The 14,072-nt window shown below is 40.3% G+C and overlaps 1 protein-coding gene and 1 long non-coding RNA gene across 3 annotated transcripts in view; one reads left to right on the top strand and one right to left on the bottom strand.

Moving 5' to 3' along the window:
- The window catches only part of LOC140967705 (uncharacterized), a 14,577-nt gene extending 5,817 nt beyond the window's left edge, over positions 1–8,760 (bottom strand). For both annotated transcript variants that reach the window (XR_012173619.1, XR_012173622.1), the window contains exon 1: positions 8,561–8,760. This is a non-coding gene — a long non-coding RNA (uncharacterized lncRNA). The remainder of the gene's footprint in view (positions 1–8,560) is intronic.
- Positions 8,761–10,614: 1,854 nt separating this feature from the next.
- LOC140967695 (probable disease resistance protein At5g04720) lies at positions 10,615–13,696 on the top strand. Its single transcript, XM_073428403.1, has 5 exons — positions 10,615–11,371; positions 11,481–11,878; positions 11,959–12,314; positions 12,404–12,609; positions 12,684–13,696. The coding sequence occupies exons 1-5, from the start codon at positions 10,690–10,692 to the stop codon at positions 13,520–13,522; spliced, it is 2,481 nt and encodes an 826-aa protein (XP_073284504.1). The 5' UTR covers positions 10,615–10,689; the 3' UTR covers positions 13,523–13,696.
- The last annotated feature ends 376 nt before the right edge of the window (positions 13,697–14,072 follow it).

Genomic DNA, 14,072 nt, shown 5'->3' with positions numbered 1-14,072 from the left:
GACTCCCACGTAGCTTCCTCCTCTGAATGGTTGAGCCACTTGACTTTCACTCGCTTAACCAGGTTGTTCCGAAGCTTCTTCTCCTGCCTGTCTAGGATCTGCACTGGCCTCTTCTCATAAGATAGGTTCGGAGTAAGCTGCAACGGCTCGAAGTTTAAGACATGCGAAGGATTCACCATGTACTTCCTCAGCATAGAGACGTGAAAGACATTGTGTACTTCGGCCAGATTCGGCGGAAGAGCCACATGATAGGCTAGCGTCCCAACTCTGTCGAGGATCTCAAATGGTCCAATGAATCTCGTACTGAACTTTCCTTTCTTTCTGAATCTCATGACACCCTTCATGGGTGCCACCTTCACAAAAACATGATCGCCCACTGCAAACTCTAAATCTCTCCTCCGCTGATCGGCATAACTCTTCTGTCGACTCTGAGCAGTCCTCATCCTATCACGGATCCGGGCTACTACATCGACAGTCTGCTGTATAATCTCTGGACCCAACTCTGCTCTCTCTCCTACTTCATCCCAATGAACAGGAGATCTGCACTTGCGACCATATAGTGCTTCATACGGAGCCATACCAATAGAAGACTGGAAGCTGTTGTTGTAGGTGAACTCAACCAATGGCAAGTTCGACTCCCAACTCCCTGAGAAATCAATGACGCAAGCACGGAGAAGATCCTCCAAGATCTGAATAACTCGCTCTGACTGCCCATCTGTCTGCGGATGGAAAGCTGTGCTAAACAGCAACTTCGTACCCATGGTCGAATGCAAACTCTTCCAAAACGAGGAAGTAAATCGGGGATCTCTGTCAGACACGATAGAAACTGGAATGCCGTGAAGTCGGACTATCTCTCGGATATACAACTCCGCATACTGAACCTTAGTGAAAGTCGTCTTAATAGGCAAGAAGTGCGCTGATTTGGTAAGACGATCTACAATCACCCAGATAGCATTCGATCCTCTGGCTGACTTCGGCAATCCTGTCACAAAATCCATGGTAACGTTCTCCCACTTCCACTCGGGAATAGGAAGAGGCTTGAGCAAACCTGCTGGTCTCTGATGCTCGGCCTTCACTAACTGGCAAGTCAGACACTCGGATACAAATCGTCTGATGTCTTTCTTCATCCCAGGCCACCAATACAATAGCTGTAGATCTTTGTACATCTTCGTACTCCCTGATGAATAGAGTACGCCGACATATGGGCCTCTGATAAGATGTCTGCTCGGATAGAATAACTGCTAGGAACCCATATCCTGTCTCGGTATCTCACTATGCCGTCACTGACTGAATAAAAAACACTGCCCTTGGCCTCATCTCTCTGCTTCCACTTGGCCAACTGCTCATCTGCTGCCTGACCACTGCGAATACGGTCAAGAAGGGAAGACTGAATGGTCAAGGTAGATAGACGGGGAACTCTACCTCGAGGATAAGTCTCAAGATCAAACCTCTGCATCTCAAACTGAAGAGGTCTCGAAACTGCCAAATGATCCATCACTGCAACTTTTCTGCTCAATGCATCCGCATCTACATTAGCTTTACCCGGGTGGTAGCTAATGTCACAGTCATAGTCCTTCACAAGCTCCAACCAAAGCCTCTGACGCATGTTCAGCTCCTTCTGCGTAAAGAAATACTTGAGGCTCTTGTGGTCGGTAAAGATCTGGCACGTCTCTCCAGTCAGATAATGCCTCCAAATCTTCAAAGCAAAAACCACGGCGGCCAACTCTAGATCATGGGTAGGGTAGTTCTTCTCATTAGTTTTCAGCTGTCTAGAAGCATAAGCTATCACCTTCCCATGCTGCATCAATACGGCGCCAAGACCGAGCTTCGAAGCATCGGTATACAGAACAAACTCATCGGGCCCTGACGGCATGGCCAAAACTGGTGCTGAGATAAGAGCTTGCTTCAAAGTATCGAAACTCTGCTGACACTCCTCGCTCCAAACAAATTTCACATTCTTCTTTGTCAGTGCTGTGAGTGGAACTGCAATCGAGGAGAATCCCTTGATGAACTTTCGGTAATATCCTGCTAAGCCAAGAAAACTGCGGATCTCGGATGCATTCTGAGGCACTACCCAATCTCTGACTGCTGCAACTTTCGCTGGGTCCACCTCAATGCCACTGCTAGAAACAATGTGGCCTAAGAACGCCACCTTCTCCAACCAGAATTCGCATTTACTGAACTTTGTGAATAGTTTGTGCTTCTGCAATGTCTGCAACACTGTAGTCAGATGCCTGCTGTGATCCTCCCGATTCTTGGAGTAGACGAGGATGTCGTCTATGAATACTATCACGAACTGATCGAGGTACGGCTGAAATACGCGATTCATGAGATCCATGAAGATCGCTGGCGCATTCGTCAAACCGAACGGCATCACAAGGAACTCGTAGTGGCCATAACGAGTCCTGAAAGCTGTCTTCGAAACATCAGCATCTCTCACTCTCAACTGGTGATAACCGGAACGCAGATCTATCTTAGAGAAAATCGAAGCTCCCTGCAACTGGTCAAACAGATCCTCAATCCTCGGAAGTGGGTATTTATTCTTCACTGTAACCCTGTTCAACTCCCGATAGTCAATACAAAGTCTCATCGAGCCATCCTTCTTCTTAACAAACAAGACTGGCGCGCCCCAAGGTGAGAAACTAGGGCGAATGAACTCCTTGTCAAGAAGTTCCTGAATCTGCTTCTTAAGCTCTGCCATCTCTGTCGATGCTAGTCGGTACGGCGCTTTTGAGATCGGAGCCGTACCTGGCATAAGCTCGATGGAAAACTCCACCTCTCTCTCAGGTGGAACACCAGAGACGTCCTCAGGGAAAACGTCTAAGAAGTCTCTAACAATCGGAACATCTGAGACTGACTGACTGGGTGCCTCGGGGACAGATATAAAAGTTGCTAAAAATGCCCGACACCCTCTATGCATGAGCTTCCTAGCCTGGATATAAGGAATAATGCACGGCAAAGGAAAGTACCTGTCCGGCTCAAATAAGAACTGTGTCATCCCAGGCGGTCGGACTAAAATGGATCTCCGCTGAAAGTCGATCAAAACTATGTTCCGCGATAGCCAGTCCATCCCCAGAATGATGTCAAACTCTGGCATCGGCAAAAAGATGAGATCCGCATAAACAAGATTTCCATGCAGCTCAAGGTCTATGTCTCTGATCACGCTGGTGGCGGTTATCTCCTCTCTCGAAGGCAATGACACCGAATAGGCTACATCTAGCCCGATGGTCTTAACTTTGAGAAAGTTTGCAAAGACCTCTGAAATAAATGAGTGGGTAGCCCCTGAATCTATCAGGGCTTTGGTAGCTGAGCCAGCTATGAAAATTCTCCCTGAAAGTTCGGAACACTAAGCTGAACCCAAATAATCACAAGAGCTAAGCTTATAGACATGCAAATGTCACAGTTCTTCTAACTAAATCCCGAAAATAATACTGAGTAGAGCATGCAATCCTATCGCAATTCTAAGTTCAAAATCTTAATCCCGATTCCCAAAACATTGGAATGCAAATGTAACTTAAAGCTGTAAGGTACCTGTCATCAGCATGGTATCAGGGTTCGTCTCCGCAGCATGGAGAGCAAAAACTCTGCCTTGGGTAGGCAGATTCTTCCGGGGGCCCTGCCGTAGCATGTGGTCCGTGCTGCCACACTTAAAACATTTCCCTGAGCCAAACATGCATGCTCCCGGATGGCGGCGTGAGCACTTGGGACAGACTGGGTGCTCAAAGGTCCTCGGGACGACACGTCCCTGCTGCTGCTGCTGCTCCTGATGCTGCTGAGGTCCTCCTCTGTTCCTGGGCGGGCCGTGATACGGCCTCTTATGCTGATGCTGGTGCTGCTGAGGAGGAGGAGGGCGGTGTGGTATCTGAACTGGTTGCTTTCCCAAGCGGTCCCTCTCTATATCTCGCTGGTCCTGCTCTGCGGCCAGAGCTCTGGAGACGGCGACCTCGTAAGTAGAAGGGTCAGACACCCTAACATCGCGGCGCAAGATCGGCCGTAAACCCACCAGGAAATGCATCAACTTGGCTTTAGCGTCGTTCGCGATCAGGGGCACAAAATGACAACCCCTCTCGAACTTACGGATGAACTCCGTAACCGTCAGATCCCCCTGTCTAAGGCTCATAAACTCCGTGGTCAATCGGGTGCGCACCTCATCCGTAAAATACTTGGAGTAGAATACCTCCGTGGAACGTGTCCATGGCAGGGTAGCCAAGTTAAGAGATACTGAAGCTCCTTCCCACCATAAGCGGGCATCCCCTCCAAACAGATAAGAAGCACAACGAACTCGATCTGAATCTCCAAGCTCCATAAGCTCGAAGATAACCTCGAGGGACTTGATCCATCCCTCGGCAATCATGGGGTCCGTCGTCCCAGAAAACTCCTTTCGACGCATCTTCATGAATCTCTCGTATACTGCCTCAGGCTCTGTCGACCTGGTCGCCACAGCATTGTTCTCCGCAAACTGCGCGAAAAACCGAGTCATCCCAGCTAGCATCTGGGCATTCATGTCCGGTGGTGGTGGAGGTGGTAAGTCTCTCTCCTGCCTCTGCTCCTCCCTGTCCTCCTGGCGAGGCTCCTCATTTCTAGTGCGCTCGAGAATGCGTCTAGGGGGCATACTGTTCCATACATAACCCATACGTAACTATCATGCATAATTCCATAATAATAGAAAGTAGACCACGAGGAATCGAAGAATTACAGATGAACCTACAAAAAGAATTTGATTATGGAAACCGAAAACTAAACATTGCTATCACAATTCATTTAAATTTAAGTACTGAACAATAACATAAATCTGGAAGTAAAACATTTCATGTAAACATGCTGTTAAATTATTCATGCTTTAAATAAAATGCGTACTGTTTACAGACCGACGACGTGACTTCATGAGCTTCTCGCGGTCAGTAGTAGTGCAACCCTTTACAGAACCTGGCTCTGATACCAGATGTAGAGGCCTAAAAATCCTTACTTGAAAATTTGCGGAAAATTTAAAATTTTTCTTTTAAAATAAATGGAGTGCCTCATTCATACCAAAAAATGATAAAATATTTAACGTTCAAAACAGCAGCGGAAGAAATTATTACTTGCCAAAATAACAAGTTAAAGTATTCAATAACTAATAAAATATTTGAGCATCAAAATGGCAAGTGCTGAAACTGAGGTCCTCGGGTGCCACTACTGCCGACTCGAGCTAGCTCACTGGTCCCCGCCCTCGATCCCGACATCATCAGTACCTACAACAATCAAGTCTAGTGAGTCTAAAGACTCAACATGCATATATCGTAAATAACGAGTAAATATAGTAAAATTGCATGGGAGTAAAATTTCATGTCATGAGGCATATCGTAAAATGTCGTGTCATGATTAATTATAATACGTGCATAGCTGAACTGAAAATCATAGTGAAACTGTTTGCTCCTTGGAGCCCTGTACTGAAATAGCATATAATAATTTTCTGTGAGATTATGGTCTACGCAAGTGGTCCCTGAACTGAACTGAACTGAGCTGACCGATACTGGTGACCGGACCGATACTGGGGATCGGATTTACGTCTGATCAGACTACTGCCACAGTACTGGGTGAAACAACTGAACTGACCGGTAACTGGTGACCGGGCCGATACTGGGGACCGGACTTAAGCATGATAGTAAAGTGACCACAAGCAATATCGCATAAATCTCAAAATTTGTATTTTTGCACGTAATATAATTAAATAACTGAATTAAATATCCTGTACCCATTTTACTGCTTGGATTGGATCGCTCCCAGGCTCGCTGCAACCTAAATATGCCATGAAAAATATGCAATAGATTTATGGGACCAAACTATACAATAACCTTCAAAAATGTGACAATTACGCCTACCGACTTCGTATTAAATCATGACTCCGAGCCAACCCGAACCAACACTGAACCATCATGTAGTCATGATTAAAATACGTCTAAAATGATCAAATAATGCTCCTAAAATGGTGAGGGCCGAAATCTAGGTGAATGGAGGCCAAAACATGAAACGCTCTTTCGAGAGTCAATTTGGCACATCGCACCGTAAATTCTCGTACGACCTCAAAAATGATCCGAATCACGAACGGCCAAAAACATGACCTTCCTAACTCGATGAGGTACTGTCCAGTCCAAGGCCATGGGCTAAAAGCCAACCAAGAACTCGAACGAGCCACTGAACCGTCACAGCAAGTTGCTGTCCAGAAATACAGCAGCTGTGCTTTGGTTTCTTGCGTCGATTGCGAGGCTAATGGCCATTGGGGCTTGAACCACCGACCAAAATCTCTTACCAACATCCCAAGGAATGATTTGAACCATGGCTAAGGGCTTTAGACCAGCCACAATTCGAAATATTCCAGCAACGACCCAAACGTTACAACCGAGAACAAATTCTGCACGTAGGATGCATTGCTTTTGTTTTGCTGTCACGAATCGTTCCAATGGCCATTTGATTGACCATGACACGATCTAGACATCTAGGGGCATGGTATGAACCGTGGCTAAGGGCCATAGGCCAACCAAGATCCACACCATCCCACCAAATTCGAAATACACATGCTGTCAAAATGAGAAGCCGAAGGGGGGCTGGGGCTGTTCTTGCACTTTTAATTAAAAACCGATGCACCATGGACCAAGCCTCCAAAAGGGCGACTTAGTCACGTCTTAGACATGCTAGGGAAGTTATCTAACCATGGCTATAGGCTTTGGGGCAGCCATGATCAGATTCATTTCCTTTGACAGCACACGCAGAATTTTCGAAAACACAAATGGCTAAGAATGAGAAGCTGCTGTCATTTCTCGTTTCCAGCGGGTGTGGGGCTCGAATGAATGGACCAAAGTGATCCTAATACATCCTATTACATGTCTATAAGTCGCCTTGGGAGCCTGGAATCGAACCAATACCTGAAACCCACAAAACAAAGCAACCCGTGAAGCACAAGAGAAAACCGAAAAATTCTGCATGTTGCATTTTCTGAAATTTCTTGATGTATTTCGGTTCATGCATGAAATGATGATCATAAATCATAAAAATAATGATAGTATGACTTGATTGAAGAGTCAAGGAAGAATATATGCATGCCTGGTTTCGTTTGAAAGAAAAACGAAAAGAACGAGACGATCCGGCGCGGAGGAGGTGGAGCGTTTTCTTTCCTTTTCTTCTACTAAATTTTCTCTCTAGTTTTCTCAAGTGCTAGCCACGATTTTTCTCTCCACAAACACTCTGGATTTCGAGACTTATGGAGGGGGAATGGTGGTTAAGAGGGTGAGGAGAATGGGTGCAAAATATAGGGAGAAAATATCAAGACCAAGTCTACTCTTTTTGAAATTTGAATTCTTGTTTGATATCAAATGATTTGTTGGTGCTTGTTGGGGTGAGGTGGCCGAATACTCATGTTTTCTAGACTAGGATAATGCTCACTAATTAATTAATTAAGGTGGATAAAGAATTAAAAAGATTAGTATGCTAACTCAACAAAGAATGGGTCAAAAAGGTGATGAGTTGGCAATGACTAGTCTAGATACTAAGGGGCCGAAAATTCACTAATATATGGAGAGGAAATGTTGATTATTTACTAAATTTATAACCCTTAAAAGCCTTACTTATTCTTTAAATAATTTAGTGAACTAATTCCTTAATTATGGAACTTAAACGAATTTATTTTCTACTCATCTCAAGTTGCTTAAATAAATCCTCAAACCTCCTTAATAACTTAAATTAACTTACTTGCTAACTAAATTAAATTCTGGAAATGTTTCTTGAATCTAAAATTTTATCTCTAAACTCCAACTCCAGTCCGGCCTCACTGAAATAACTGAAATGATAAAAATTTAAACTACTACGTAAAATAATCAAATTTAGAAACTCATGCAATAAAAATCATTTTTATTTAAATACTAGAATTATGCATGACTTATACGTAGTCTAAGTTACGGGTTCTACATAAATTATTCATCACAATAGTCCAAATAAATAAATAAACGCCTACGCATATGCTAAATCTTGCTCCAATCCATTCCTCACAACAACACTATCATAAAATTACAGAAAAATGAGAAACACATCAAAATCCACAAATTTCTTAAAATTTCAACTTTACATAGCATAGCAACAAGTGCATCTATCAATTCATGATTATATCTTCACTAAAAATGACAAGTACTAGAAAATTTATGAAAGTTAAAAAATGCACAACCAAAAGTAGTACATAAACATTTATCGAAGAGATCATAAAACTAAAATAATTTTACAAATAATGTATTTCTTCAAACAAAAGTAGACAATTTTTTTTGTCAAAATTACTATGAAAATTTAGAAAAACGAATTCATATGGTTCCGACCCTTTTCTTTTAGTCACATGCGTACAGGAAGATCGGTGTATTTTTTAGCCAAATTTATTTTTGCTTCCAGTTGCCTTCACCGTGGGTGTCAACGCAGTGGGTTTTGGTGGCTAGGGATTTACTCTCAAAATCGTGACAGTAACATAAATCAATAACAAATGTGCTAAAAAATATCAAATTACTGGAAAAATTGAGCGAACAAAAAAGATGAAGAAACTCACTTGCTTTGCTTTCGTGATTCTCCAAATAATCGGCTGCAGATGTCACTTGGTTTTTTTCCTTCTTTCTATCTTATGTAACCCCATTTGAAATCATCGTTGTCTAAAACATGGGTTTTGCATGCAATGTAGTTTTGAAGGAGATGGTGGAAGCTTAGGTATTCTTTGGCTGACGGGAAAGGAAATGAGAAAGTGAGAATGAGTTGTGTGAGAGAGAATGAGATTTGAGATAAAAAAACATAATATGATAAGAGCAAATAAATAAAAAATTGAGGGGAGATTTTATAAAATATTTCCCTTTCTCTCAGGTTGTGCAGATAAATTTTGATTGAATGGAGACTGAGCACCAAAAATAGTTTTTGGTGAGAGATTTTTCGTCAAATTCCCCCTTAATTGTTAATTGTGTATGTTATTATTATTATTCTTTAAAGTCTAACAAAGGTTTCTTTATATATATAAAAAAAAAGAATATAATAATAATAATTTTTTGAAAGTATAATAATAATAATAATAATAATAATAATAATAATAATTTTTAAAATATATGTGTTTTAATGAAGGGTATTATAGTAATGTAATCCGTCACACAAGAGAGTCTATGTTCACTGGTTGACTCTTAGACGCCGTGTCCTCTACGGCTCCATCAGTCCATCTTCAGTCAATATCGGGTTTCTCTCTGACAACACCACACATCATTTCGTCCTCTTATTTAATGTATCGAATGTCTATCAAAACTCGCATGGATTCATGAAAAGATGATTTTTTTTGTGGGTTCTTTTTAAGATTTATATCTATGAAACGAGTCGAGCTAATTTATATTTATTATTAAAAATATTGATTTAAATTAAAGATTTATCTCACAAAATTGACATATAAAATGATATAATGTGTTCACACTAATATAAGAATATCATACTTTAAAATAAAATCACAGTGGCAAATACTATTAGTCATTATTAGGCGACTCGGCAAAGAAAACGTGTGTAGAATACTGATTCTCCTCTCTTTGATTGGACAGACAATGATACTATAATTTTCCCTTGTTTTGAATTGTAGTTATGATAAATTTGAATGGAAAGCCGCAAATAATTAAAAAAATTGAACATAAATAATTTTAAAAATGTTTTAGGTTTAATTTAAGCTCAAATTGATTTTAAATATATTAGGAATCACATGCAAATTTTAATATCTATACTATTCTATTAAAGTTGAGACACTTAGAGTAACTAACTTTGGTGTCATGGTCTGTTTTAATAATTATATATATTAATAAAATGTTAAAATTTTAATGCAAGTTATATGTAGTTCAGCGGAAAGAGTCATTGTTTGTTTATGTTTAAGTTATAAGTTCAATGCTTACTGAGATCATTCTTTTATTTTTCAATTTATTTTTTAATTTATATATCAAAATTATAGTTTAGTCCCTCACTATTTTTTATAATTATATTTTGATCCTCATTTAAATATAAATCAAATGAATTATAAAAAATATTATACAAGCACGCAACACGTGCGTCGGTGTACTAGTATATGTCAACATTAAACGAGCACGTATATGGTGAAGCCGGAAAAAATAAAAATAAAGAGTAGGCTTAAAATTACATGAATTGTTAAATTTTTGTTTTTTAAATTTTTTTATGTAGGTACTGATAATTATACTCGAGTCAAAAAAATTAAGTCCAAATTAAATAGATCTTGAAGTTAATAATTTTTTTTAAAAAAAACTTTAAAATAATATTAGATATCAGGATTAATATATATATAAAAACATGAATAATATATAAATTCGAAATAATATTTGATTCCAGGCTTAAATATATATAAAAACATGATTTATATATATATATAGTAGTAAAAAAAAGAAAAAAAGGACATAAGGGGATTGTAAATGTGGCAGCGAGTGGTGAAAAATTGATATATGTATAATGAAAATTACAAATTGTATTATAAAATATATTAAAAATAATAAAATTATTCTTAAATTTTATTTAAAAAATTCTTGCAAAAATATATTTAAAAATTTTAAATGCTTTTTTTAAACTCCATTTGGGACAATTGCTAGCATGTATAGTTAACTTCCGGTATTCAGCTTCTCGTACTCTGCGGTGGCGAACCCTTCTCTCCCCGTGGATATGGGTTTCACAGACTTCTTTGCCGGAGAAGTCGTCACCGAACTCCTCAAACAACTCATCGCCATATCCCAGAAATGCATCAGCTGCCGCTCGAGCGCTCTGCTACTCGTCGACTACATCGAAGAACTCCTTCCCATCATCCAGGAAATCAAGTTCTCCGGAGTCGAGCTCCCTCAGCACCGTCAGCGCCAGCTTTACAACTTCTCCCAGATTCTATCAAACGGCCAGCAGTTAGCCACAAAGGTCCTCAGATCTTCCCGTTGGAACGTGTACCAGCAATTTCACCTGGCGAGAAAAATGGAGAAGTTCGAGAAAACCGTCTCCAGATTCATGGAAGGACTCCTACCTGCACACGTGCTAGCCGACGTTCATCATGTCAGGGTGGGGTTGGATGAGGGATTTGATCGTGTGGGTAGGCAACTGGAAGCCATGAAGATTGGGGTGGATAGGGAGGACGGCGGGTGGTTGGGAGCAGCCGTCAAAACGGTGGAGGACGAGGAAAGGTGGTGGGAATGTAATTTTGTCAATACATGTGGCTCGGGATTGGAGCTGGGAAAGCGAAAACTGAAAGATATGCTGCTGGTGGGAAGTGAGTGTTTCAGTGTAATCGGAATTCATGGAATTGGTGGCAGCGGAAAAACTACCCTCGCCAGAGAAATTTGTAGAGATGATCAAATCAGGAGTAAGCCCTTATGTCAATTATATCTTATTTGATGTGGGATCATGGCAAAAGATTTAGATTTGATATAGAGAAGAAACATGAATTTTGATTCTGATACTGTATGTTACAGGTTATTTCAAGAACAGGGTCCTTTTCCTTACTGTATCTCAATCTCCAAATGTGGAAGAATTGAGAAGAAGTATATGCTGTGTGATACAAGGATCCAATATTTTGGGCTGTGGTGAAATGTTTCCCCAAGCAAAACTACAACTTGATGCTGAAAATCCTGTGCAATCACTCGTTGTCCTTGATGATGTTTGGTCCCAATCAGTTCTCGAACAACTGATCATCAAGATTCCTGGTTGCAAATTCCTTGTAGTTTCGCGTTCTAAATTCCCTTCATCGATTGTCCAGCGTTCCTACGGATTAGAGTTGTTGAGTGAAAATGAGGCCATTTCCTTGTTTTGCTACTCCGCTTTTGGACAAACTTCCATACCTCTCGGTGCTGATAAACAATTAGTTAAGCAGGTAACGGGAGAAAACTGATTTGACACGTGTTTTTGTTTCTTTGTTAGCCGTTCTTTGATAACCAATTCGAATTTATTTAGATTGTGGATGAATGTAAAGGGCTTCCACTGGCACTTAAGGTGGTTGGAGCTTCACTAAATGGTCAATCCGAGATGTTTTGGATTAGTGCTAGAAATCGGTTATCACGAAGCCAACCTTTTTGTGAATCCCATGAAGTTCAACTACTCGAGCGGATGAAAATAAGTATTGATTATCTATCAGAGAAGGAGAGGGAGTGTTTCCTCGATTTGGGTGCTTTTCCCGAAGACAAGAAAATTCCACTCGACATTCTTGTTAATATGTGGGTGGAACTACATGATATTGAGGAAGACGAGGCTTTTGCCATCTTAGTTGAGCTTTCTTACAAAAATCTCTTGACGCTTGTGAAAGATTCAAGGTTATGCTCCTCAAATTTGAAAATTTGAAAATAAATTTTTGTAATCTTTTAATCGTTTTGTGAAAGTGTTTTTGATGTGGTTTTTGTAGGGCTGGAGATAAGTATAGCAGTTACTACGAGATTTCAGTCTATCAGCATGATGTTTTGAGGGATCTAGCTATACATTTAAGCAATCTTGATTGCGTAACTAAAAGAAGAAGACTGCTTATGCCAAGAAGTGAAGCAGGCCTCCCTAAAGAATGGGGGAGAAAAGTTGATGAGCCATTCAATGCTCGAGTTATTTCAGCACATACAGGTATTGTAACCTTCATGCATCATATATACATATAAAGGAATAAAAAAGTACTGAAACTGAATGTTCGGTTCTAGGTGAAATGAGAGAGATGGACTGGTTAAGGATCCAGTGTCCAAAAGCTGAAGTGCTTGTACTAAATTTTTCATCAAATGATTACTTCCTACCACCGTTTCTTGAAAACATGCCCAGACTCAGGGCACTTATACTAATAAACTACAACACATCAACAGCAATTCTTCACAATACATCAGTTTTTAGCAGCTTAACTAACTTGAGAAGCCTGTGGATTGAAAAGATATTGGTCTCGGACCTTCTATTGCCCGACACCGCTGTACCCCTCAAAAACTTGAAAAAGATTTCACTAATTCTATGTGATGTAAGCAATGCCTTTGATCGTTCTATAGTTGAGCTTCCTCATCTCTTCCCAAATCTTTCAGAACTTGCAATGAATCACTGTATCAACTTGATCCATTTACCCTCAAGCATATGTAGAATGCACACACTCAAGAGCCTAAGTGTCACCAATTGTGACAGTCTTCAAGAACTTCCATTTGATTTGGGTGGACTAAAGTTCCTACAAATTTTGAGACTTAATGCTTGCCCAAATTTGAGGAGGCTTCCTTCAGGAGCCGGAAACTTGGTTTCTTTGAAGTATCTCGATATTTCCCAATGTGTGAACATGGAAGGGCTCCCTGAGGGAATGGGTGGTTGTACGAGTATGGAGAAGATTGATATGAGCGGGTGCCCAAAAATGAAGAATTTACCCAATTCGTTGGCACGATTTCAGTCTCTACGACGTGTTATATGTGATGAAGATGTTTCTTGGCTGTGGAAAAAAATGGAGAAGATTGTACCGGGCCTAAGTGTTCATGTCCCTGATGAGTGTTTTACTCTGGACTGGCTCATGGAGTAACCACTTAGTTGGCTACTTTCTTATCTGGCCGTTTATGTGGCATAACTATCGAAACCTGGTATTTCTGACGATATATTGTACTGTTATAAAATAACCACATTATTTGGCACTGTGGCATACATTTGATTCTATGAAAAAATAAATTTTGGTGAACATCTCTCCAAATGTATTTAACGTTTAGTTTGTTGCTACGGGTTGTCCTGTACAAATTAAATCAGTTTTCATTAACAATTAGTTTTAAGTTTGCTGTATTTCAGAAACTCAGACCACCACAAGTATGGGAAATGCTATGCTCCACGGCCCACGGGTGTATATCACTCGGTGGATTGTAGTTATTCATTTGGTGTATGTTACATCAGATGAAACACACTCGATATAACATAAGATTTTTCCATAATATCACGACGAATTGAGCTCACTAATGACTGCCTGAGCTTATTTTATTTTAAGAAAGCTTGACTCATCATTATCTCAAATATCATGACCACCTAGCTTTCAAGTCGACTATCCATGAATCATGGGGTAATCAACTTGAAAGTTAAATGAAATA

The sequence above is a fragment of the Primulina huaijiensis genome, chromosome 2, assembly GCF_012295235.1.
Source record: "Primulina huaijiensis isolate GDHJ02 chromosome 2, ASM1229523v2, whole genome shotgun sequence".
Lineage (NCBI taxonomy): Eukaryota > Viridiplantae > Streptophyta > Magnoliopsida > Lamiales > Gesneriaceae > Primulina > Primulina huaijiensis.
This window is presented reverse-complemented; position numbering and strand designations above follow the sequence as displayed.

Excerpts from the sequence above, each read along its gene's own strand:
- LOC140967695 (XM_073428403.1), top strand. The coding sequence starts at position 10,690 with ATGGGTTTCACAGACTTCTTTGCCGGAGAAGTCGTCACCGAACTCCTC. Across the intron at positions 11,879-11,958 it reads ATAAACAATTAGTTAAGCAG|ATTGTGGATGAATGTAAAGG; the intron begins GTAACGGGAGAA and ends GAATTTATTTAG. Across the intron at positions 12,610-12,683 it reads AGTTATTTCAGCACATACAG|GTGAAATGAGAGAGATGGAC; the intron begins GTATTGTAACCT and ends GTTCGGTTCTAG.